The following is a 26,783-nucleotide window of genomic DNA, read 5'->3' as shown; positions in this document are numbered from 1 at the left end:
GTACATTAGACACCAAACCCTGATAAAAATTGCTGCAGTTTAACTTTGTCTTCAAGTAATGTGAACAAAACAAGATGAAATTTGGTCAACTTTCACTCCTCTAAGTAAGTGGCACTCAATTTATTCAGTAAAAAGTGATCTAGGAACAACTGCTTTTAAAAAATCTGAGATTCTTATGTAAATAGTTTTTAAGGAGCAATCATGATTGCATATACTTCCTGATTTACATGCACTTTCATTTATTTTAGTTTTGATCTTCAAATTTGAATATTTGTTTATAAAATGACCCTAAGGGGCTGGGGGGTTGTTGTTCTTCATTAATGAAAATAAAATTGATTAATAAAATTTCTTAAAATGAGAAATAAGTTTACAACTAAAGTGCACTTTTTCCTCAATTATTAAAAACATGGAAGATAGCATTATCAGTACTAGACAGGAATAAATTTATAACAGAGAATCACAAGAACACGGAAATTATACTTGTGTAATACTTTTGAGACAAAATTTTAATACTAGGTTTTTAGTTTTTATTTTTACTATGTTTCACAGCAAAATTAGGCAGAGAAATTTTTGTCAAGAAAAAAATATAGGATCTTGTGATTTATCAGCCTTTGTCAAATCCACACATGCATCTGTTTAAGAGAAAAGAAATTTCTAAACAATGATATTCTGGATTCAGTAATATATCAGATGGTCATTCATAAATTAAATTAATTTTGAATATGAAACTGAAGTTTAACGTTCAGTGCAACATGTCAGTTTTCTTGGATCTATTCTGCAATCTTTGAAAAATACATTATTTTTATCAGGTAACTAATGAGTGTTACAAAAGCTTTCTCCACAGCCTGAACTAATATTACAAATCTACTCTGGAACTGAAAGAATGTCTTTCAATTTTGCCTCCTGCATTTGCCATCAAAGATGGCACATGTGTACAGCTTTTCATTGCCATAGTCAGAAACAATTTTTTAAGCAGCCACCTGCTTTCTGTTTCCCATGACTGCAAGAACTTGTGCCACTTTTAACTTCTACAAAAGCATTTTCAGAATCCAGGGTTTATTATGGCCCAGAATACCCAATGTATTTATGTGGCTTTGATTGATCCAGTTCTGTAGCCGTGTTGTGTAAACACAGGTTCACTCTGAACAGACAATTTGGATAAAAGCAACAGAAGTGACAACCAGAAATGGAGACAACTGCATTTTGTCAATAAAGCCAATTACACAGTAATCTCTAGAGAATATGCCTTGTTGTGGGAAGCTACAGAATTCAATACAGCCTTATGCATTTAGCTAGTCAAGGCAAGCTGCCTTATTTATTTTTGCTCAGGTTAAGAATCACAAAAGGGTTTTTGCAGCATATTAAAGCTACATTGGAGTAAATTTCAACTTAATTTCACAGCTAATTTCTGATTGAGTTCAGGTTTTGAGTTTTGCCAGAGTTTTTTTTTAACAATTTTAAGAGCGCTAATTTTCTTGACAGCAGTCCACAAACAACTTTATATTTAAAATTAATAATTACTCTGCAAGTTACCATAGTTTCAGATGTTGAGTGAGAATGTGAAGATTTTCTCTGACTAGGTGGAGCCTTCCAAAGATTGAGAGAATCATCAAAATCTGTAGGGCAAAAAAAAAAAAAGAATCAAAATTACTGTAACAAGCTTTTTAAAGGACTGTTTCAGTGAAAAAATTGCCAAGCACAGCTATCCTTCTGAAGATCTCAGAACACAAGTTTTCACACATTGTATCTATGAAATCTTACAAATCAAATTACCTGAATAAATAGAAATAAAAGATTTTCAGTGAAACAAAGTAGTCTAGAAAAAAATACACTTCACTCAAACTGCAGTTGCATAGCCTTCAGTCATTTTAAACATTTTAGTTTCATTTCAGTTAAAACACAAGAGTACAAAAGTATTGAAGCACTATACTAGGGTCTCAAAGAACACATAATAAACTGATATCCTTCTCTTCAAAAAACTTCAAATTCGCATTTTAAGAGAACTCGTTTCAAGAGGACCCATATTCATAAATACAACAAAGGCAGAATTACTATGTCAATCTGTTTCAGAATAAAAAGTGCCAAAAATGTTACAGCACAAACCTGTCAGTAATACTTTTGAAGCTGTCATATATTTAGAAAAGAAAATAGCAAGGAATAAAGTTAGACTACGCCGTTTGTGAGTGCAAACCTACAAAAGTAGATGTCCTATATATATCCTCAGTAATTACTATACTGAACTAATGATCTTATTTTTAACATTACATTGAAGATGACTTTTATACATTCCTAAAAAATATGAGAAAATTACATAGGGAAAAACCTAATAAGCTTTAGGTCCTGTTTTCCCCTTTCTAAAGAAACAAAAATATTATTTCCTATTCCTGAAATACTGTATTTTCTGGCTTTGCTTTGCAATCTCTGAATAAAATGTATCTCAATTGCTCACTGAAAAGTTGTACCATTCTACATTTTCAGTTACTATTAGATACAACATTGCAGGAGCTCACAGAACTACCAAAAGGCACATATTAGAGAACCATGGGAGCAGCAAAATGGGTTGGATTGAAAAATTACACTTATAGATAAAATAAAGCAGACACTGAAGAAATTGAGGATTTTTATGGCTGGAATTTTGTGTACTGGTAAGGTATTTCTCTCAGTTAGTTAACTAAGAATGCTCCTTTTCCTTGGGTCTGTCATAAAGTCATAACTTAGCTGAGGAAGTAACATTTCTCTTCTGTTCATGCCTCTGGAACAGCTTTATCAAATGCAGAATCCAGCAGGATGCTCAGCCTGGAATGTGCAAAACAACTCAAACAATACTTTAATTTGCAAAGCTCTAAGTGGTGAACTGAGAGGGCGTGTCATGCTGCTTTCGGTGTTGAATTATACTAAACCAGCCTGACTCATCAACCCCAAAAGTTAAACACCCTGGCAGAGAGTTGAAGGATACTTTATCATGTCTGCCACTTCTTATCTAAAAATCCTAAGGTGGCCTGAGACATATGACTGACAGTCAATCACTTTAAACTCTCATGGGTAACATCAATCTCTTATTAATAATTGTTTCTTTTTTGCCAGCTTTAATATAGTTGCTTTAACATAATTCCTTTCATATAGTACATTATACTACACTAGCAGTTTTACCTTCTATACTGTGTAGTAAATAATTCCGATTACCATCTTTTTGTCTAGTTATTTATCATAGTAAGTCATTCATTTTTTTATAAATATATCTGGTTTGCAACCCTTAATCTCACAACATAAAGTCAGACAAAGGCTGAAACACATCTCTACAATTCCTTAGATTTAAACCACTGAAAAAGTCTGGGTCTAGGTTTGAATCCAGCTGCAGACAGGTTCCTCTCTAAGAAGACATTTAAAGAGCAAAGGGGTCCTTCCTGCACCTTGGGACTCAGTGGCAGGGCTTCTCTAAACAACTTTGTCTGCAGCTCCCTCTTCACTCATGACACAGACTTAAAAAGAACTATTTAAATCAGCAGCCTTAAAAGATGGAAATATGGAAACTTAGGCCCACATAAATAGGTAAGTAAAGGAAAAAAACCCACTCATTAATTTTCTGCCCTGTGACAGCTTTTACTAATTGATCTCTGAAAAATCCCCTAGCTTTCTAAAGTTACAATCATCAGATATATTTGGACAAGGAAATGTGTCTCCACAATGCACCACAGTGAGCCTTAGAAATATTGTTCAATAAATTGTTAGTAAATATAAAAGTTAGAGCTGAGATATTCCAAGGGAATACAGGTTAAAAACATACAAATAATACCCCAATCTGAGTATTACATTTCATCAGTCTAGGAATTAAATTATATATCTGAATGTCTTAGAATGCAGATTATTAGAGTCCATTCCTACTCATGTAACTTTGAAGCTGAACACATGAAGAAACAGGAATCTAAGTAAAGTTAATCTATTTATTTTTCCCAAATTTTCCTTGTATGAAAATTGACTGGATGTCATAAAGTGGAAATTGTTAAAAGTATTTTATCCCCAATATTTTGCAAGAAAATTTATTGCAGAACCAATTACGTCTTTTCCATTTTCAACTTTCTGAAGATGTAAATAACAGCCCAGAACCTTTTCTGAGCTATGTTAGAGACTTATCTACTTAAATCCTCACAGCAATCTTTTGACTTCACAACACATTTAAGTACAGGGTTTATATACATTATGTTCCCCTCTTATATAGAGGGGAACAGAATTATTGGAGGTAAGTTACTCAAAACAACACTCTAAGTAGGCTTCAAGCACCAGAAGATGACATCAACATCACTTACCAGTTACACCACCTTTTTCTATGCTGAGCTTGTCTTCCTTGTAAGAATTCAAATCGAACATGTAACATCCCAGGTAACAGTGTTTCACCATCTGATTCACATGTTCATAGAACTGGCAGTGATACAAAAGGGCTTTAAGGGCAGGTATTCCTGTCTGAGAGAGGCCAGATTCTTCATCATGCACACAAGGACCCTGAAGACATTAAATTCACAGACATCATTACTTTAAAGAAATGTTTTATATAGAATGAACTGTCAGAAAAACCCACCCTAACTAGGGCTAATGCTGTGTATATGTGTGTACACTGGTTTACAGGCTGTAACTAATAAATTCCAAAAATGAAATTAAGATTTTAACGTTGAGCTGAATCATTATATTTTACAAAAGCTGTCATGACTTTGCAAAATCAAACAGTTATTAGTGTCCTGATAAGTGTGCTAACAGTTAAGTAAGAACTCATGAAAAGCTGTAAATGAGTGGCATCAAGACAGTAAATGTACCAGACTTTACGATTTTCATGTCTCATTTATTTCTACTTACAGGTACTAAGCAATGAAAAAGTTTTTCTTAGGCAAAAACAACACTTAGATAAGACTAAATATCCTGAAAAAGTCCTCCTGCCCTAAAGTATACCGTCATTATACTACATCTAGCTATGTCAATCTTCTGTGAAAAAAGATACTGTAGAAAACAAGACATAACCAAAACCAATTCTCTTTGAAGTATGGTTTTCAATTATTTCTTTTTAAATACTGACATCAAGGAAAACTTGCTAGAGCAGTGGATTTATACCTTAAGATAATGGATTGTAGTCATATTTCAAATAAACAGCTTAGGTTGGCTACCTTTGTTAAACATTTCTTCAGAGTTTTCCATGTTAACACAAAACCCAAAAAGTTTTATTAAGCTACACATAATCTGGTTTAGACTGACCATGAAAATTAGAAATGCAAAGAAGGCAGAAGAACTCAAAAATTCAAATCTATTACATTGAGAAAGGCAGTTTTAGAGGGCATCCTGCAGTAGTTCAAAAATAAATTAGTTAAAATTATGGAAAGAAAAACTTTCAGTGCTAATTAGAAACTTCCTTTGGCAGTCAGGAGAGAGCAGAGCTGGATCAACCGAAAATAAGTAACTTAAAAACACTATTTATCCTCAATGAACTCTCCCTCAAACCCTTCATTTACGCGGGATACAAGTTTATTTCCCAATAAAAAAAATGAAATCAAAAACCAGGTACAGTAGAAGCAGTAATACTATTTTGTATTACAAGATAAGCTATCACCAAAATTTTAGATCGTTACTCTCATTCTGTTTGGTTTCTGTAATACAAAAACTACTTTCACTCCTTGCCTTTTACATCAGCTAGTGGAGAATGAGATATGATGAACAGTTTGAGGCAGAATGCAGCATTTCAAGTAAACTATTTATGATGAATTATAAAACTCTACTCATACACTGTCAGCAACAGACTTAGACTGTATTGACTATGACAAGTGCAAACTTAGGAAATGCTGAGAAATTGAGTCCAAATTTTACTGCCCAGGATTGTCATTGCCAGTTTCAAAAACCATGCCAGATACTTTACTGTACAATGGGGGGGCCTTGAGTTACTCATCAATTACATTGACAGAGTGCTCTGACTTCAGCAATCTTTATACAACACAGTCGGCTGCACTCTTAGACTGCTTTACACAGGCTGGCTTGACTCATGACTAAAGAGCAGCGTAGGAAATTTTTCAAGTAACATAGCAAAATGAAATATTATAAAGCAGATCAACTAGACAAAAGTAACACTAGAGACATTCTCATGAAGATACTGGCCCGCAAACTCTATTTCTACTTTTTTTTTCCAGTCCTATATGCCTAAGGAATAAAATAGTAATGTTCTAATTTGGCTATAGCACTGTATTCCTACTATTCACCAAGATCCATTTAATAGCTCTCCTTTTCTTCCTGGCTCTAAAGGAAACAGACAAATCACGTTCAGTACAAAGGAAAAAAGTTACTCTGAAATATAAAATTTTATTCTGGTGGTATGTTACAGTTTTAATTGTTGTTTTTCTTTTGAACAGTTTTAATTTACCAGTAACCATGAAGTGTTGTTTGATAACATCTTTCAGCATGAATGCTTTTTAAGTGATGAGCAATTTCCATTAAATGTAGTTCTTAATAAGAATCACATTGACTCAAAGCTTCTCTTAATTGCACTGGAATTCATCCAGAATTGTGCAACTGGATTCAATTTTTGTCACCTCACCATAGTAATTGAATTTTTTTATAAAAGGCTAAAAAACAACTTTTAATAGAGTCTATATTGACAAGCTACAATGGCTGCCCTCTTGTTATCCCCTACTATTATGAATTTAGACAAGTACTATTTATATTGATAAATTAGAAGTAGTAAGACTGAAACAAGGGCCAGATTTGTAAAATTGCTTCCACATCTTCTTTTATGACTACATGTAAAGAAAAGATGAGACATTCTGTACAATTCGACTCCAAGAAATAGCATAATCAATTTTGGGTGCAGCTGAATCATAGATAACTTATCCTAGTAAAACAGCTGGAATACCTTTCAGCACTAACTTGATCTTTTGCAGAAAGGAACAGATTAAAAATAATATTGCTGCGTCTGCAAATTTCTTCAAAAACTAATATACACTGTTCCCATATAGGTAATCTCAAACACTGAAAGGAACAAGACAGACATTAAAAATAGATATGAAGGTCACAAAAAAATTTAAAAATTGCAAGCTAATATCCTAAATATCCTGATGTACAATGAACCAGACTTGCTGAGAGTAAAATAAGATGACTGACTCAAGAACAGAACTGTAAAAGTCTCCAGGGCATGTTACCAATTTAAAAAATATCTGATAAGAGAAGGTAGAGAGATAGACTCCTCTCACTGGTATCCAGTGACAGAAGAAAAGGCATTGAGCAAAAACTAAAATAAAGGAAATTCTATTTCAACCTAAGGAAAAAAAACTCTCTATCTGAGGGTAGCCAAACATGAGAACAAGTTGTCCAGAGAGACTGTGGAGTCTCCATTCTTGGAGAAACTCAAAATCCAACTGGAAACAGCCCTGAGCAAACCCAGTCTAGAGTTCCCTTTGCTTTGACAAAGTGGTTGTCTTCAAGAAGCATTTAAATTGACCTAAGTGACAAACTGCTTCATGTTTCTGCCAAAACATTTCATAAACATCACATTAACAGAATTTCCTCTTCCTCATGCACCTCAAATCATGTTTTACCTGCATTTCAAGTGTGAGTAAAATAAATTAGCAATTACTATCCTAAAACATTAACAATATACCATATAAATAAGCAAGTGTCCTAGCAACCCAAAGATACTACATTCATGAAATGCAACATATATGTAATCTAAATCTGGTTGTTTTATTGAGCTTGCTGAAAGTTTGAGAGAAGTTTGTCTATTCATTTATTTCTCTTTCCAAAATGTAATCTTAGACATGTAATTTTTAAAGTTCATATTATACAGGTATTCTGACACAACTTTTCATATTGAATGACATCTCTCTGCAACACCACGACTTTTGTTATCCAATTTAATAGTCACTCACTTGCCAAATGCAATCTTTCATGTCTTCTGTAGGGATTGGAATCACAAGCAGATTTTGTAGAATAAAAGCAGCCTGAAAGAAATTAAAGCATCAATATTGCCATCTAGCCATCACAGTTCAAAAAGCCACATCAGATTGAAGAGTACTGTCTACATATTATTCCACTGCGTCAGATATATGTTGAAATACACAGAATTCTCATGTTCATGCTGGGAAAAAATAATTAGAAGGATATAACTTCAAAGCCCTCAAACTTCTCTTACAAGAGATGTCATTAGAGCATGGCCCAAGAGCAGGCTGGTATAAAAAACGACAAGGAAAAGATGGGATGGAAACCACAAGGAAACAAATTTATTTATAAAATACTTTCATCACTGTTCCAGCACAGTCAATTTTACAGAACAAGCATTACAAGTACTAGGGCAAAAATTCCTGAACAGAAAAACCTAGATAATTGTTTATAATTAGTCACTACATTGTCCTTATGTTTTGGGGTTTTTAATTAATAAAAAATAATTGGGACAATGTGGTGAACCCATTAGGACAGAGACATGTTTGATATATTTTCCTTTTTATAAATACACAGCATGTTTGTTTTTCTAATTTATATTACACACACTTCACATGTCTGTGTATGGACTGAAATTCCTTTTCTTATATCTTGTCAATCTTTTGTCAATGATGTGAATTTTAAGAGAATATCATTAAGAGACAACAATTTGGAGTTAAATAAAATAAGAAAGGACATATTATCAAAGGCATTTTGAGACAATTTCAAATATTACTTTGGAAAATAAAATTAGTTAAGCAGTAGAGCTGGGAAAAAAACAAGTCACCAAGTGTCAGAGCTTTTATTTCTTATTGATTAGAACAGAAGGAAAACTTTACAACTAGAGCTGTAAAAAATCACAAATAAAATGTACAGATCTTAAATTCATCAATATGCAATGCTATGTGTAGTTCTACCATAGTACAGACCTTCAGTTCTCACCTGTAAACCTTAGTGCCTAGATAAATTAGATATTTCATGTCTGCAATGAACACATATTTACTGCAGATCAGGTGATGAGTTTGTACCAAAGCATTCATAAATGTTACAAAGCAGCAATTAAAATCAGGCAGATTAGTTATGCTTTAGCAACTTATTTATCTTACTGAGTAAGCTTTAGAAGTTTTTATGAGTTCACTTGTATTGTTCATGACATTTCTGTTTTGAAATAAGTAATCTGTATTTGCTCCTTCTTATGTAATTCCTAAATAAGCAGCTAAACATTTATATTAATCAGGTAGTGTTTAACTTACAAAGCAGCAGATGCTGTGCAGCGTCAGATAATAGATATATACAATAAAAAAGAAAAAAATCTTTTTTCTCCATAATCAAAATCTACAAATTGACAATCTACAACAGCAGAAGGACACAAGAAACATACCTCCCTGCGAACCATGCTACATTCAGATTGATCCAGAAGGATGTTTATCACCGTTCCCCACAGGCCTCCTGAAATATTCTGGCAGCTTTCTGCTAAGGCAACACATCCCATTTCAAGAGATGTAAGAGCTGATCCTATTCCAAGTGCTGTAAATCTGACCTAGTACATACAAGCACAACAGAAAGTGGTATTTCTTACAGTAATTAGCAATACTTTTTTTATTATTAAGTTGTATCAACTCAATCTGGAGCTTAAGGGAACAATTTCAAAAGTAACAACCTCTTTTCCTATATTTCTCTTGCTCTCTACTCACAATCACAACTAAATTCACTTTGTGTTTATTCGCAAAGTGAATAAACAAAATTATTTTTAAGTATTCATAACTAAGCAAGATAGTCTTTAATATTCTTCATATTTTACCACTTGAAAATAAGTCCATTTAGCAAACTCACAATTTAACAGATTCCATTAAATACATTTGCTCTGAATTTTTAGATCATGTAAATGCTTCTGCTTTGCAGCTAAGTTACAGCAATGACAAGGAAAACTGCCAATGAATCATGATAGTGAGTGACTAATGAAAGCACAAGACACAAGATATAAGGAAGGATTTCTTAGATGATGTTTATATGGAAACACTCTCCCTACTGTATTATTACTGCTATTTAGGATAGAGTTAGTAACATTTTAAATAATTCAGAACAGCAGTTCTACTATTAAATACATTAATTAATCAAAAATTTTCTAATGTTTAAGGGTCAAAATAAGATATGAAGTTAATATCACAGTAACAAACCTCAGGATCTCTATCTACCCATAAAGGAACGAGCCATGCCAGACCTAGATGAGACACAACTTGTTCTTCACCACTATCATACGGCAATGACCAAAGAGATATCCAGTCCTGATTAGCAAACAGAAAACAAATTAAGAAATTATTTTATAAATCTTTCAATCCATACCAGTGTACTAACAGTGTGAGCTACCAACAACTACTAAAACAGCTTGATGTAACTCTAATTGCACATAGGAAGGATAATTTTGTATTTGTCTTTCCATAAGGATTTGACACTAAATCACATGACTGTAAACAACAGCCAGGTTTTAAAATTTCTTTGAGACTAAAAATTATTAGTACAGTCTCAACAGTAAAATTGCCATAAACACAGAGTATGACTTAGAAACACAAGAAAATAAAATTTATCATTATGCTAGCAATGATACTAAAAAAATCAAGTCCACACCTTTATCTATGCATTTATGATCGAAGTCTTTGGAGCCTGCTGTCTCCCTACAGTGTACTTAAAGCTCTGTCCCCTCCCAATTTTAATAAACTCTTCCACTACCTAGTATCTTGAAAAAGGAGTAGAGAGCTGAAGAAAGAGACACCTGGAATATGAGAAGCAGGTCTACTGCAATTTCTAGTTACAAGCGTGCTTGATCATAAAGGTTTTCATTTGTGGCTATCACAGACATTAGGAAGACTGGATTTTAATTCTTTAAAATAATACTTAATTGTTGAATTTGCTTCAACTCCTTCATGATAAAGGCTATCCTACTAAACTGACAAATCTAGCCCTCAAACCTGTACATGAACACAAAGCACAATATGAATTTTGCTAGTATATAATGATAGCTCCTTTTATCTGGCAATCCTTTTTCTATGTATGTACATATTCTTTCATATATATACACACACAAATTGTGAAAATCCTATGTACATAAATGTTTAAACATGGGTTAGAAAGCCTGTTGTCAGTGAGGCTGAAGAAATAATGATGTTATAAATTTCTAAATTTATTCATCCTATAGAAAATCCCAATGCTTCATTTTTTTTATAAAAAGGAAATGACACTTATTCTGAAAGAAAGCCTTTCAAAATCCACGGAATTATTTACAAACCAATTTCATTTTGTATACTATAGTCTATCCTGTACATTTATCTAAGACTATAGACCAAATGAGATCAATGTGGGTTTTTTTTGTCTTTTGTCTAGTTGAAAGGGAAGGAAGAGTTGGTCTGGTTTTAGCAGGACTAAACTCTCAGTTGGAGAGGACCATTCCTAAACCATGACAGAAAATTATCTTTGAACTTCAGCAGTTAAAATCTCTGTGCATAGCCCTCACCAGTGATAAGGACAACTGGAATGCACTCACCATATCCTTGGCTTGAGCCATCATTTCGTGAGACAAGTGAAGCAAGCAAAGGACTGTGCTTTTTGTCACACCTTTTCCCATGAAGGACATGGCATTTCCCCCCCACTCAACATAAAATGATGAGATGACCTAAGAGTGGGGGAACAAGTTCATAAGAGCTTTACTGTAAAAAGCACACAAACAGAGTACAAACTGTCTTACACACTAAATCATAATTTAAACTTATGAAAGTTGATAGATTTCTAGTTGAATTGTAAGAATTTCTTTATTTTTGAGTCATTCGGTCATGTCATGGGTTCCTATACATTTAAACTTCTGAACAACTGTTTTTGATTTATTCAAATGAAAAATATAGTCAAGTTTAACAGTAAGCTCTAAGTTGAATAGAAACCTGAAAGTTTCTTTTCAAGGAACTGACAGTTCATTTATTGTACCCAGGTTTTCTTTTGCTATGTTTGGAATTAAAAATAAACTTTCATTTCAAAATTCAGTGTTGAAGAGAAAGTGTCATTTATATACTTCATTGTGATTTGAAGAAATTTATCAGTTTTCTATATCAAATGCTAATAAATAGAAATAAAGGTCAGTGGATCCTAACAAAAAATAAACAGTCTGACCAAATAAGTAACCATACATATTAAAAGGCATACTGCTTTCAACAAAATATGCCCCAAAATACTTTTTAAAAAAATAATCACCTTAGAAGATACACTTCTAGATTTATTTTTCTCCACAAAAACACAGTGATTTAAACCTCTGCATTTTTGCTCTTGTTCTTCCTTTCAGTATCCCAGCCTACATAAGTTTTTTTTAATACCCACTTTCTCCATTCTTCTCCAAAAGAAACCCACAATTACTTTCATATTTAGGCCAAATAAAGCTGCCTAATTCTTCTGAACGAGAGCTTACACACACAAGTTCATTGCATGCCATAATACTTATTATTAATTGTTCCAGTAATATTCTTTCATTTGCATGACAACATCTATAACCTTAGTGCCATTTTTAGTCTACACTTCAAATGACAGATCTCATCTAATCAAACAGGTCTAAAATGTTTATTTCCTTCTACTCAAGAAACCTTGGCAAGTTAAGGCCCCTAAAACACTTTATCTTTTCTTCATCAGATGCATTGGTATTTGAACTAAAAGCTTTAAAAAGTGTACTACTGAATATGTTAATTCTGTTAAACAGAAAGACAGCATTATGCTTTTCCTTTTCAGAAGACTGGAGTTTTCAAAGACATTGTTTTAGGAGCAAAAGCTAACTGTCTAACACATCAATGCACTTGGAAAACAGAAGAACACTGAAAATAAGAATGAAATTCTGTCTTTCAAACAACTGCAGCAGCTTCAATTACCTCTTTTTGGCTTTTTCTGTGTTAACAACCTACCCAACAATCTAATCTTCTCCCAGACCACCTTTCATATGTGGATTTTGCCTGGGGGAAGTTATCTTGGATTTTTCCTCTTGGAGTTTCAGTTATTAAAAACACCACATGTATTTTTTATCTTGCTTAAAACTACAGTCACTTTGTATTACCTCTTAAACCAATGATGAAAGCACATGTAATACAACCAATCTTCACAACTACAGACACACATCACTCAATCTAGTCTCCATATCATTCCTATTTACTTAGCAGGAAAAACCACCTTTCCCACACCTATTGCTACTGACAACATTCACTAAAAGTACACTGTAAAAAGCATAGTATCAGTAATTATACAATTTTTTACCAGCATTCAAACCAAAAGCTAAGTAAGAGCATAAGCTACTCACCTCAAGAAGACCTGTTAAATATTTCTTACAAATTGTGACAGGATCAACTGCAGCAGAATAGGTACTCCAGCCTGGAAGCGCAGTAACATGAACCATTCCTTGTAATGTTCTCTCCAGTGATGGGAGTCCATAAAAATGTGGTGCATCTGTTAGCCTTAAGCACTGAAGCAGTTTCAGAGCCAGCTCTGTTCTGAATGAGCCAGCAAGTTCCAAGCTCTCTCTGGTTTAATTGTAAAAAAACAAAACAGATGAACCATCAATATGAAGCTGCTACAAAGAATCATTTTGAAAAAGGCCAATGCCTGATTCTTCTTACTGTTAGCCTGTGAGGCTCAGCATCTCAATTACTTAATATTACATTATGTAAAGAGTAATATGAAATCAAATTTCACATTTCTAGCTTTTCCTTGGTTCTGAAAACATTGCATCTGATTACAATGAAGTAGCTTAACTAAAAAAGACAAATGATATATAACTCATTATTAAGGAACATGGTAAACAAAGAGCAAGAGCTTGAGGACAATGGATGACACATTGAGAAGAGCTGCAAAACTCAGTAGTTCCAGAATCACACAGTGTCTTGAATATTCTAAATTGGAAGAGACCAACAAGGATTATCAAGTCTAACTCTCAAATGTATGGTCTGTTACACTTATGTTCATTCTGATTCAAGAGACAAGTTTAAAACATTTCCTGTAAAAAACAATAAATCTACAATTAAGTACATTAAAAAAAAAAACAAACAGGAGTGTGAGATACATAACTAGCACGGATTTCTATAATATGCCTTTTTCCCACTGTCAAAGCTTTTAGAAAAACCAACCAAGTGGAAATAATGAAAAAGATATCATTTTGAAAATATTTTCACAATATATACAGAGGTATATTGTGACACTAAACAATTAAATATTATCTTAAAGTGAAATTTTATTAGCTCTTAAGATACATTTGGATGGAGAGATTTAGTGTGGGAAAATTTTTATGAGAAATTTGAAGAAAAAATAATTTAAATTTCTGTATTTGCTCAATTGACAGAAAAAGGTTGGAGCTTCATGCTAAAAGTAGCTGTTGCAAATAGGCCAAAAAGGAGTTCAATGAAAATAAGCATTTATTGCTATTTCAAATATTTCAATGCTTTACTTTGCTATAAATACATGCTACAAAATCAATGAAGTCATCATTTGCTCATGCACATTTGCAGCAGTGAAATAGCCCATCTCCTCCATGCAATCAATTTAATTATCCATTTGCTAAGTGACCACTAGCACATTCTCTTTCAAATTTCCTGGTTAATTTCCTGATTTTACAGTCAAAAGGAATATCCCAATGTTGATTCTAATTTCTAGAGTGTATATTCATGGTTCAGAGCAATTGGGCCATGATGTAACAACATTCAAATTGTGACCAAAATTCAGCAGCAATAGGTGCTATGATGCCTGATCAAAATGACAGAGGCAGGTCCATTTGCACTGTACCTGTCAGTCACAGACATGGAACAAACTAACAAGAGGTTACAAAGACGAATGAGTTCTTTATCCAGTCGCTGCCTGACAGCAGCCTGTGTTTCATCCATTTCATCCTGCACTTGGGATTCTGGTCGCACCAGAAGGCCCATAAGGGATTTTGGCTGCTAAAAGAAAAGAATAAAAAATACAGTCACATAATGCATTGTTTAAATCCTCTTTTAATGCCTTCATTATAGCAAATTTTTTTCTGTTGAGAACTTGCAAATCACACACATTATAAACCAGAAATTCCATGATTACTTAAATAAGAAGCAACTGCAAAAATTCAGTGAAAAATTCCTATAATTCCTATAATCCTACTACTAACTTGAATCTTGAATCTACTAAATGCCATAAAAGAATCTACTGCTAAGGCCTTTCAAATATCCTGGCATTAAGAAGACAGTGTATTATGAAGGATGAAAGAAAACTCAAAAGTAATACAGCAACAGCCAGCAATAAAAAACAGATCACAAAAAAACAGAAAACATAGTAACAAAATTAGTTCAGGCTGCATTTTGGACTTCTTAGCTGCTTGAAAGACTTCATATCAAATGGCTTTAAGGTTTTATATTAATGTATTGAATGGGTCATACTTAAAACAATTTATAGATTTCCAAGGTAGCAATATAAATTGAAGTACCTGTAGTCTTATAAGTAATTGAAATTAAGTCTACAAGCATTTTTTCACAAACGCTAAGACTGTATTTGCAAATGGGAAAATGCAAGTGCATGCAGAGTGTATTTAACACAGTACACCCTTTGTAAGACAATGGATGCTCTTCCATGTTACAGAGGTAATACATTCATAGCTGGGTAGCTAAGCGCACCCTCATGCAGCTCTGCAGGAATGCACACGTGTGTGCAAGTACAATTCTGTGGTCATACAAGTATATACACAACCCCATTCTTACATTTTTAAGCAATGATTTCAAGATCCACTTTAGATGGTCTGACTCCAGATTTGATTTCTGCTCTCTAAGCAATTTGTTTAAAAATCTTAGGACATCTACCAAAAGCTTTTCATCCTCCACTGAAGCTGGAAGCACTTGTAGAAACCTGCAATACAAATAAAAGCTTTCATACTTGCACCTTTATAAAAGATCATTTAAAATCTCAGGCTAATAGGACTGGAGTTAAATTATAACTGCAAATGTTAAATTATATGGAGTAAATACGTATATTACATATATAGCAAATATGGCACAGTATTGGCCCATGATACACAAATATATACAATATACTGTTAATGTTTTTATTGTTATGCAAAATAGTTATGCAAATTTTAAATCTATTTACAAATGTTAATAATGGAATTCTGTTTAGTAAACTGTGGAGAATCTGAGCAGGGTCACATAGGAAATAAAAAGTTAATTATCTATTAAATATTAGCATTTGAGAATAATAGCAACGTTTACCTATGCATTTCAAGTAGCCCTTATTTGAAATATAGAATTTTAAATAATTGATGGCTTTGTTTATATAAATTGCAAGATCACATAATCTTTGAGATTGCAAGGGACTTGCAGAGGTCACCTGTTCATGCCACCCTGCTTACGAAGGGACACATGCAGCTGGCTGCTCAGGACAGTGTCCAGGAATCTTTTGAGTAACTCCAAGAATAGAGATGCTCTGTGGGCAACCTGTGTCTGTGTTTGGTCACCTTCACAGTAAAAAAGTGCTTCCTGACATTCACAGGAATTCTCTTGTGTTTCAGTTTGTGGCCATTCCTTCTCTCACTGGACATCACTGGAAAGAGTCTGGCCCCAGCTTCTCCTCTGGGTCTTGTACACATTGATAAGATCCTTACTCTGAGTATTCTTTCCTCCACATTTATCAGTCCTAGTCCTCTCATCCTTTACTCAAAGGAAAGATATTCCAGTCTTCCATCATCTTTATGGTTCTTCATTGGACTCTCTCCACTATGTGTGCTCCACATGATTCTCTCTTATACTGGCACGTCCAAAATACCCAGAGCTCCAGACCAGTGCTGAATGGAACAGAAGGATCACCTGCCTCAACTTGCTGATAACACTGCCCCTAAAGCAGCCTAGGATAACATTTGCCTTTTTTACTGCAAACCAAACTGCTGGTTCATTTTCACCTTGATGTCCCACAGGACCCCCAGGCCCTTGTCTGCAAGTTTGCTTTCCAGCTTGGTTCACCCCAGAGGCATGGGCTTGCTCTTCCCCAGGTGCAGGACTCTGCACTTCCCCTTGTTGACCTGCCTAAGGTTCCTGTCAGCCCAGATATGGATATATAATATACAAATATATAGATATATAATAGATAGGTAGATAGATGTGTGTGTATATATATATATAGATATGTATATATATCAGAATCAGAGATGCATTGACAACCAATTCCCTAAATTTAAAATCCAAAAAGTACAAATGTTAGCATTTTAGTTTAACAACCTTTAACAGATTATTGTAGTCAATAGCTTACCTGTTCATTGCCTTCTGCCAAACAAAGCTTTTCAAAGCGGCTCCACAAGGCCCAGAACTGCATTTTAATGCAAATCTGTCATTCAGGACATAGAAGCTAAGCCTAGTGAGAGCAGTTCTAACATCCCTGTGGGATGCTGCCTGAATGATCAAACTAAGACAATCCTGCAGTCCATAGTTTGTGTGAGTTATTTTCAATATAAGAATGTCTTCTGAGGAAAGTTTTAGCGAGTCTAAAAATCTGAAATGGCATAGAGAAAAATTATTAACAGACAGTATCTTTACAAACTGTTTCAGAGAGCGCTGACTTCTTCCCCTTCCTGCTTAACTGAGAAGATAAAACAGAAATTGACTTAAAACATCATTTTTGTTAGCCAGTTCTTTCTTGGCTAATCCTTAAAAAAAACCAAATCAAACAAAAAATTAAAACAAAACCAAAAACAACGCCATGGCATGTAAATCATGAGCTGTTTTGAGTTCTTTGGAAAAATGACACCTAAATACTAATTCTTAATACTACCATTAAGAAGAATATTTATTTAAAATCTAAACCTTCAAAAAAACCAAGAGAAAGTCATGGAACTTTATAGCTGGGGGTCTACATAGTAGGAAAAACATGTCAGTTCCCTAAGAAACACTAATGACTATAAAGAAAAACAGCCACAGAGCTCATTTAAAATTGTTTGGAATTAGCCTGACTATCAATAAAAGTTAGATCAAGTTCCAGACTTCATGTAAAAATGCAATTTAGGTAAAACATTAGCTGTGACAACATACCTTCATCCTCTTGGGATGTGATCCTTTACATTTAAATGACAGCATTCTCAAACAAGTAACAGCTTGAACTGCTGTTTGAAGTTGAAAAGCTATTTAAACTTCATGAAACACTAATTTAATTGAGATATATTGGGACTTAAAATGAAAGATAAAATGTCTCACGTTTCTGTTTCCTTCTCATAATTTACCAGCTGCAGTAGATTTTCAATGCCATGGTACCATGACAGATTCCAAGCCATCTTAAGCATATCTGCCACAGGTTTCATAGACAAGCACTCAGGAGACAATGGCACCACGACAGTATTAGGGCTTACTACATGATGAGCAGTGATCCTGACTGGGAGATGGTACCTAAAAATACACAAATAACAATAACAATTTTTTTGAAAGTGGTTGGTGAGAATTTATTTGTTTGCTCATTTTTAAATTAAATGCTCTATTATGATCAGCTTGTAAGTTTGCAAATAAAGTTTTTGAAACTCCTTTACAGAGAACAAAGACATGGAGAAAAAAATTCCCTATTTAAAAACACTGATTTCATCATCATAAAAATGCTTTGATCGAGGCTTCCCTTCATTCTACCACTTCCATACTTCAAGAAGGACAGCAAATGGAAATTGGCAGTTAACTGTAAAACAATCAAAACCAATGACCCAACTACCCGGCCAGCACCTACACTTACCTTCTAACAACAGCAACAGGTAAACTGAAGGCAGGTGCCTCAGTATTATTACTGGTTATGCCATCAGCCCTGCAAGAGATTAAGTTATAATTATTATGCTCTATTTTAAGATTTTATTTTCTCCTCGTTCTACACACGTTATTTCCTTATTTCTCTCTTTAGCCAAATCTTTAAGTAACCCATTGGTGAATAATTTGTATTAATAAACAGTATTTCTTCATAATTATCCAATATTAAGATATTTCTTAAATCACACACATATGGAATACTTATTGAAGATGTACTGTACATTAAAAACTCCACATACTTGTTTCCTTTTTTCTGTTAGAGAAAAACCACACATTAAAAGTATTTTCAGTATATTTCACATATGTGAATTCTAAAAGCACATTTTTGCACACACATGGAGCTTTTAAATGATAAAATACTGTAAGCTGAGGTCTGTTGCTTTAAAGACAACTGCGAGAGTTAAAAGCAAAAGTAAATAGAAGAATTCTAATTAAGTTAAAAAACCATGTCTACAGCTAGATATTTGATTTGTGTAGTATCCATTCATGGAAAAGATGGATTACAGACCAATCAAGGTTTTTTGAAAAATAAAATTAACACTAAGGTATTCAAAATGTTACAGGGCTTGCAAGGATTTTTCAGGATGAAGAGAGAGGCGAGAATGTTGACCTTATGTTCAGAAGGCTTGATTTATTATTTTATGCTATATATTACACTATTACTATGCTAATAGGAATAGAGAGAAAAGCTCTCAGAAACTTGTTAAGCTAAGAATAGAAAAGGAAGGAATGAATAACAAAGTTCTGTGTGCAGGCAGAAAGCAACAGCTCTGCTGCGAGTGGTCAGTAAATTCAAACATTCACGCCAGACCAATCATGAATCCACCTGTTGCACTCCACAGCAGCAGATAACCATTGTTTACATTTTGTTGCTGAGGACACAGCTTCTCAGAAATGGGAAAAATCCTAAAGAAAGGATTTTTCACAAAAGATGTCTGTGACACAGAGTGCAAAAATATGCCATGTAAGCCTCCAGAGCATGTAACTCAGTTATTGAAACAATCTGGACTATAAGTATGCAATTTTGTATCTATAAAAATTTGGGGCATAACTTGTCTGCAGATATATAAAAATTTATTTCTATTAAAAACTTAAAATTTGTCTAGACAATATGCTATTAAATAAGTGGATTTTCATACCATGTTTCTGTTCTTGCTACTTCATCAAACAACAGAAGACAAAGCAATACTGCAGCTTCAATTAAAACAGCACGATCACTTTGGAGTATCAGGGAAACTGAATAAAGAAATTTAAAAACATGTTAGAAAAAACTGATAACTACTAACACATAGAAGAACACTAGTTAAAAGTAACTGCTTTCCACAGTTTCCTGCCAACACTTTCAACACATGCCACAATATGGGAAAACTAGCACACAGTTATTTCTGTTTTAAATATCAGAATGTGATACCATGAAGTGATCCAAAGTTCTTAAGAAGATATTTAAGAAGGTATCTAACCATCTTTTGACAGGGGTATTACAGTGGAAACACAATTCTCACCTCTGAACAGCAAAAGCAGTAGAGAAGGTTGCTGTGCTAGGGACAGGCGAACAGCGGGGTCAGCACACACAATTTTGCGTAGGAGTATCAGACATGGTACCACTAAGGATTCCATAAGCTACAGGAACAGAGAAAAAGACTGAATAAATACAACTATCAGTATAATTTATAATGATACAATTAACACAGACTGTCCCACTATTAAGCAATATATTCCATCATTTATGAAAGAGAAGCCTAGAACTTCCTTAGACAAGCACACTTCAGCTAGATGACAATCTCATATTCTTAAAAAAATATTTACTTGCTGATTCATTTTATTATTAATTGATAGTAATTTTATTGGTCGCTGGCTTCATAATAGAATTATAACATTTGCTTTCAAATTACACAATTTTAAGAAGTATATATGTAAGTTGAAGGATTTAAAAAAACACCAAGTATTTACAACCATCTAAGTTTATTCATTTAAAACAAATGCAAATATTTTATTATATCACACTAATTTTCTGGGTCCCAGTTTGTCAGATCCTAAGAATGGAAAGCAGTTTCCTAAAAGTTAAAGTACTAACAACGGCCAAAAATACAACCAAAGTCAGAGCTCCTAAGAATGAGAAGAGAGTATTTCTTTCACAGTATCATTACTTTGCCTATAAGCTTCTGTCTTTAAAATTTGTTTTGCAAACAGCATCAACAAATACATTTTATTTTCATTCCACATGAATGAAAGCCCCTAATTATTTAGTATGGAAAAAATATCTTTTGCACAGTTATATATAAAGCCTTATTTAGATGCTGATTTTTATTTCTACTACTTCTTTTATTTTCTTTCCTCAATGGCCACTTTTCTAAGAACTGGTAAGATTTTTTTTTTTATTTTTCTTTGATGTTGATTTTATGATTAAATTTTAAAAAAACCATTCAAGGGGAGAACCAAGGATCTGGACTAGATTTCCCTCAGGACAGTGTCCTAATGCCACAGGCCCTAGAGAGTTGTTGCCTGAGCCTTCCTGGATTAAATTAAACTTTTAAATACTATTTTTAGCCCTTTATAAAGTTCACCCTAGACCCTTACTGGATTATGAAGAATCTGCTCAGGGCAATATATTTCCCATGCTTGTCCTTCTTTATTATTGAGCAATATCTACTCACTACCCAAACCAAAACAACAGTTGCATTACTTTCTCTCTCTAAAGAAGGTACAATAAAACTGACATTAAAAAAAACCACCAACCCAACATTCAGAAACCTGAGGAACCCAATATTTCAATTTCTTCAACTGTATTAGAGTAGTTTACTGAAGTACTTCTATACAAGAGATCATAAATTAGACAAAATATTCTTTAATGCTATAGAGATAATCTTAGATACTGATAATCTGGGGGAAGAAACTGCTATTTCTGAAGAAGTAATTTTCATTAGTTTGACCAAAAAAAAAAAAGGAAGTCCACTAAATATCAAGCAGCTCATTTCTCTAGAACACTTTTGGAAAAAAAAGTCATTACTACACAAAAATTCTCATGATTTCTTAAAAAACCTCCAGGTTTTAACTGCATGAATGCAGTAACTATACTATGCAAGAAGCCAAAAAACTTTATCCACTGAAGTTACACATTGAGCACCTACTATAGTTTAAATGTGCTTGCATGAAAGGATTTCAAAGAATGAATTCCAGAAAAAAAAATAAAAATCAAGCATCAGATTACCCATATATTACGAAAACAGAAAGCTCCATCATCTACACCAAGAGACCCTCCCTGGTGAAGTGATCTTCTATTGGTCAGAAACTTATTTATACCTGAAATTTAATCTGAATTGTTTACAATAGGACATCATGCAATTACATTTCATTTTTAATTATAATTTGCTTCAGAATTTAAGTTTAGAGACAATTATACCTAACATTTTGCTTTTTAATGGTCATTAACCTTCTTTTGTTAAGAAAGCTTAGTAAGACTCTACTGAGAAAGCTTTCAGGGAAGTTCTGGTACATTCCAGAACCTCACCGTACACAATTCTCTGGATATGCTTTCTCACAGGTAGGGAAACCAATCTTCTCCCACTAAGAGAATCTTAGCATTATCAAAACTAGAACAAAATACACATTTTCATTATAATTGTTATTAACCACTTGTATTCAGTGCAGCATTAATGCACAAAGACCAGTGTTGCAGGTCTAGAAAAAGGCAGACTCTGTTGCTGTCACACTGTGCAATGCTTGCACAAGAACCTCTAACAATAAATACTTTTACCTTGCCATCCACGTGTACACACTCATTAAGGTAGGCCAATATCTTTTCTATCACACCTAACTTTTTCAGAATGCCATGCATTTTGGTATCTGTAGGAAAAGCAAAAGATAGCAAGAATGACTGGTTTCACACAAATTTAATATAAAAATGCTTAATATTAATATTGTTTAATAAGAGTACAAACTTTTGCTATCTACAGTAAGTTTCTAATATTGCCAATCAATCAACAGTAACATAGATCTCTAGCAAGGCAAGCCTTCTCAAAGTATTTTTACCTGACTATAGGAGCCTCTTGAACAACATATTCTTAAATATATTCCATAAATTCCCACAAGAATTTTACACTGAAAAATTACAGTAATCCCACTGTAACTCAATTTTAGTCAAACAAGGATGTCACTTCAAATATTTTAAAACACTTTAACAGTATAATATGGAATTGAAAATGGTATTTATTTAATCACCATGAGAGTATTTTCCACTGATATCACCCTGTAGAGTAGCTGGTTTAAGAATATTCAATAATATAAACAGCAAAAATTGTTTGGGTTGGTTTGTTTGTTTTTTAATAGCTAAAAAGTGATCCTTCATATGAAATTTGTCCTGATAAAACTGTATTTTTTCTTCACAATTTCATCCTATGCTTTGTTTCAATTTTGAAACATCTGAAATTTTTTGCAGTCATAACTACATATATTTTATGAGATAAAGTACACTTCCTCATTTTTGTGGCAATTTTTCCAACAGTATTTTTAATATTATCCAAGATTTCACCCTCCCATGGTAAAGAACTTACGTGCTCTCATTAGAATCCAAATTCCTTGGAGAAAACATTATTGAATAAGAGTTTGAGTATATAAAGACATCAAGCTGTCTTTGAAACTCAACAGTTATGCACCAAGTCAAATAATGCTCTAAGATTGCTTACTTGCATTGCAATTAATCATTTCTTTTTACCAAAATTAATAAAATAAAAATTACAAAAAGGACCCTTAGCACAAGCATACAGACAACCTCGCAGAACTTCAAGCACCCAAATGACCAGCACATGAATACAAATTTTCTGAAGAATTTTACCTTCTAAAATAACAACCAGCTGCTCAGCTGCAGACTTCCGTAAAGCTAGGTCAACAGCATCAGAAGTCAAAATATCATACAGCTTTTCAACAGTTTCTGCCTAAAAGTAAAACAAGATTAGATTTGCATCCAGTATGCTACCATGAAACAAGGTAACCAGCCAAATTTCCTAACAGGAAGCAGAAAAGAAAAAATACATTAATTCTTTATTAGAATGCATTTGATTAGATCCTACATACATGTAAGAGGAATGGATTAGGTTACAATCTTTTTAAAACAAATCTCTAATAACTTCTGTGGAATGTGAAAACCAAGCAGTATCTAGTGCATCTTAGCTGCAGACTTCTAACAAATAATGCCCAATTTATGTAGGATGACAAAATCTTGAGACTAAACAGAAATGCTAGAACATGCTTTAAAGGGGACTGACTTTTTAATGGCAATAGAGTCAAGCACCTAAGCATTTGCTTATCATATTGTTAATCTGAAAGTATTGAGGGGAACGAAGAAAGGAGAGTAAAAGGGAGATGAGAAATCAGAAAGAAAAAAAAGCGAGGTATTTCCTCGAGTCATACACTCATGATTTGCTTTACAATTTGCAACAGCAGAAATATTAAGTAAACACAGACATAAGTTTGCAATCTTTTTTAAAATATTTCATATTACAAATTATTTGTTCCTGTTCTAGTAAAAATTGGTTTTGTGGGGAAAAAATCTAGAAAAAAAATCTAGAAAAAAAAAAAATCAGACTATCTACGCAGAATGAAATTGCTATGAACAGACCAGGCCTGTGTTCTCTGCAATCAAATCTTTTCTGCAGAGAAGGAAAAAAGGAATGATTTTTTTTCTTAGTGTTACAAATGGTAGCACAAGCACTTCTGTTTCAGTGCACACAGAAAGAATACATCAACAGACTTCTTTTTATGAAGCAAGGCAATTTGTATGAAATATTTGTATTGCAACCTTCTGAAAGTGGAAACTCAGAGCCTGGACAGGTAGAAGAGCAAAATTTAGAAAGAGTTTACTAACCTTAATTATTGAGTTCATTTTATCATCCAATTTTAGCTCCATAGCTCCCTCTATAATAAATAAGTTTGAAATGCTGGAAAGGACATTACCATTCAGGCACGGGCGTTTCAGGTTTGCCCCTTCCTCATTAAGAACATGGAATGCTAAATGTTTAGCAGCTACAGAACGAACCCTAAATGAACAAATACTTAAAGTAAATATATAAAGCACTCATACTGGAAAATTTGAGCAGTATAGTTAGAAATTAATTTGTTTTAAAAATTAATGTGGGGTGTAATTCAATTCAGACTTGATTAATTAACCTTTCAAATCAAGACACAGCATAACATTTAGGAGAAGACATTACTGTCATCAAGATGAGGAGATGTGCTGAAAAGCTACAAAGCATTACTTACAGCTGCTTTTTTGAGAAGAGAAGGCGCAGAGCAGCCTGCAGTCTTGGAGTTCCTGGGAGAATGCCCTCTCCTTTGTCACAGGTTGTTTCACTCAAAGAGAGGATGCATTTACCTAAAGTATCTTTTGTGTCAGCATAACCCTAAGTGAAACAAACAACAAACAAAATTTTCCAGAATTATAAAAATCCACTTATTAACTTAGCAAAGTAGACAAGGTAATTAATTCCATTTTAGGGTCTAAGGGAGGGTGCAGAAGAAGCAACATTAAAAAACTATGCAGTTATTTTTAAGAACACATTCAAATTTTGCAGATTAATATTCCTCTGTGAAAAAAAATTAAAAATAAATGATCCTTCATATAAATTAAAGATTTCTTTACATGGTTCAGAGGTGCTTTGACCCAAAGCTTCACCGTTAAATCTACTAACATGATTCTGCTCTGTAAGGCCAGTTTCCATTTCAATAAACAAAATTTAGTCCCTGCAAGGAAGCTATTTTAAAACGTTACATTCTATCTATTTTCAGATCTTCAGCAAAGCATTTGCACACACAGACAAAAGGGAATCAGTTATATCAAGTATTGATATTGCAAACATTTTGCAATTAGAGCAAAATACAATGCATTTTATATGCATCTGGTAAACACAGACCTCTGGCATACCCTACTCTGGTATCTATTGCACAAAGCCACTATAGGCTACAGAACAGAGGGAAATTCTACTCACAAAAATTTCTCACACATTTAGCCTACATCTTATAGTAAATCCCCTATTAAATCTATTAACTATTTAATCTTGAATATCAATCATTTGTAAGATATATATGGACGTAACATAAAAAAGCTCTAATGACGGGTTGAGAAAGTGCTGAAATAACCCTTCTCCCTTCTCGTTCAAATTCTCTAAAAAGTGTATTTCCTCTAAAAATTTTTTCTTTCTGAGCCATCTATTTCAAGGCCCGTCCTATTTGCAATTTCTCCCCATTTTTGCCTTGATTTTTGTGCAACTAGCATACAGAATAAAGTTATACAAGCTACTTTTGCAACTTAGGGTAATACTGAGGTGCAGGCAATTAATGAACACACAGCAGGGAAACAAGGAAGTTGGTATAATTATTGAGTGTGATTTTTTTGGGAAAATGAAGACAAATGGTATACTTGAATTTATTAACTAAGAGAGAAATAAGGCAAAAAAACAGATACCAGGCAAACACAGCAAAATATCTAATCTGGAAGACGAAGGGCAGATCACAATAAGGAAATTCCAAGTACTAGTAGAAGAACAGTAAAGAATCCAGATGAAGCAACTATGCTGAAAATCCAACTGAGAAAGGCAAAAGTTCAATTTAGATCAAGCTGAGAGTAAAAATAATGAAAATCAAATCTGTACATTGCTGGAAATATAAAGATTAAAGCTTAAGGGATACTTCTATAATATTGGAAACAAAACCACCAAAACCCAATATCTAAATATACTAAAAAAATAACTTAGGCTGATTGCTATTTTGTGAGTATTTGATCAGAAAACTATTATTAAAGAGAAGCTAAGTTTTCAAATTTAAGACATGGGGGACATTTCAGTAATTATGAATGCTTTAATCTGTACTTGCATTATGCCCTCGTTTCTTCAAACCTTTTAAGCCCCAGCCAGTACTAGCTCATTTATGCTACAACATTTCAAATTTCATGCACAAGTAATACCAGGCTAAAATGTGTCTACAAATTCAATGTACTAACAAACTTTACTGATATTAGGACACATATAAAACATTTCTCCATTTGACACC

At 33.5% G+C, this 26,783-nt stretch overlaps 1 protein-coding gene across 1 annotated transcript in view; it reads right to left on the bottom strand.

The window, feature by feature from the left end:
- RTTN (rotatin) overlaps window positions 1-26,783 on the bottom strand; it is a 79,987-nt gene that overhangs the window by 29,828 nt on the left and 23,376 nt on the right. The window contains exons 17-34 of the mRNA XM_059475058.1: window positions 24,999-25,138; window positions 24,604-24,775; window positions 23,575-23,674; window positions 22,498-22,586; window positions 20,246-20,363; window positions 19,883-19,979; window positions 18,676-18,744; window positions 18,156-18,344; window positions 17,218-17,457; window positions 15,681-15,825; window positions 14,737-14,891; window positions 13,262-13,481; window positions 11,480-11,608; window positions 10,119-10,226; window positions 9,323-9,481; window positions 7,893-7,964; window positions 4,305-4,497; window positions 1,534-1,616 (exon numbers count right to left, since the gene is read on the bottom strand). Coding sequence (XP_059331041.1) covers window positions 1,534-1,616; window positions 4,305-4,497; window positions 7,893-7,964; window positions 9,323-9,481; window positions 10,119-10,226; window positions 11,480-11,608; window positions 13,262-13,481; window positions 14,737-14,891; window positions 15,681-15,825; window positions 17,218-17,457; window positions 18,156-18,344; window positions 18,676-18,744; window positions 19,883-19,979; window positions 20,246-20,363; window positions 22,498-22,586; window positions 23,575-23,674; window positions 24,604-24,775; window positions 24,999-25,138 — 2,478 coding nt within the window. The remainder of the gene's footprint in view (window positions 1-1,533; window positions 1,617-4,304; window positions 4,498-7,892; window positions 7,965-9,322; window positions 9,482-10,118; window positions 10,227-11,479; window positions 11,609-13,261; window positions 13,482-14,736; window positions 14,892-15,680; window positions 15,826-17,217; window positions 17,458-18,155; window positions 18,345-18,675; window positions 18,745-19,882; window positions 19,980-20,245; window positions 20,364-22,497; window positions 22,587-23,574; window positions 23,675-24,603; window positions 24,776-24,998; window positions 25,139-26,783) is intronic.

This window comes from Ammospiza nelsoni, chromosome 1 (genome assembly GCF_027579445.1).
Source record: "Ammospiza nelsoni isolate bAmmNel1 chromosome 1, bAmmNel1.pri, whole genome shotgun sequence".
Taxonomy (NCBI): domain Eukaryota; kingdom Metazoa; phylum Chordata; class Aves; order Passeriformes; family Passerellidae; genus Ammospiza; species Ammospiza nelsoni.
Note: the sequence above shows the minus strand (reverse complement) of the source record. Positions and strands in the feature narration are given on the sequence as shown.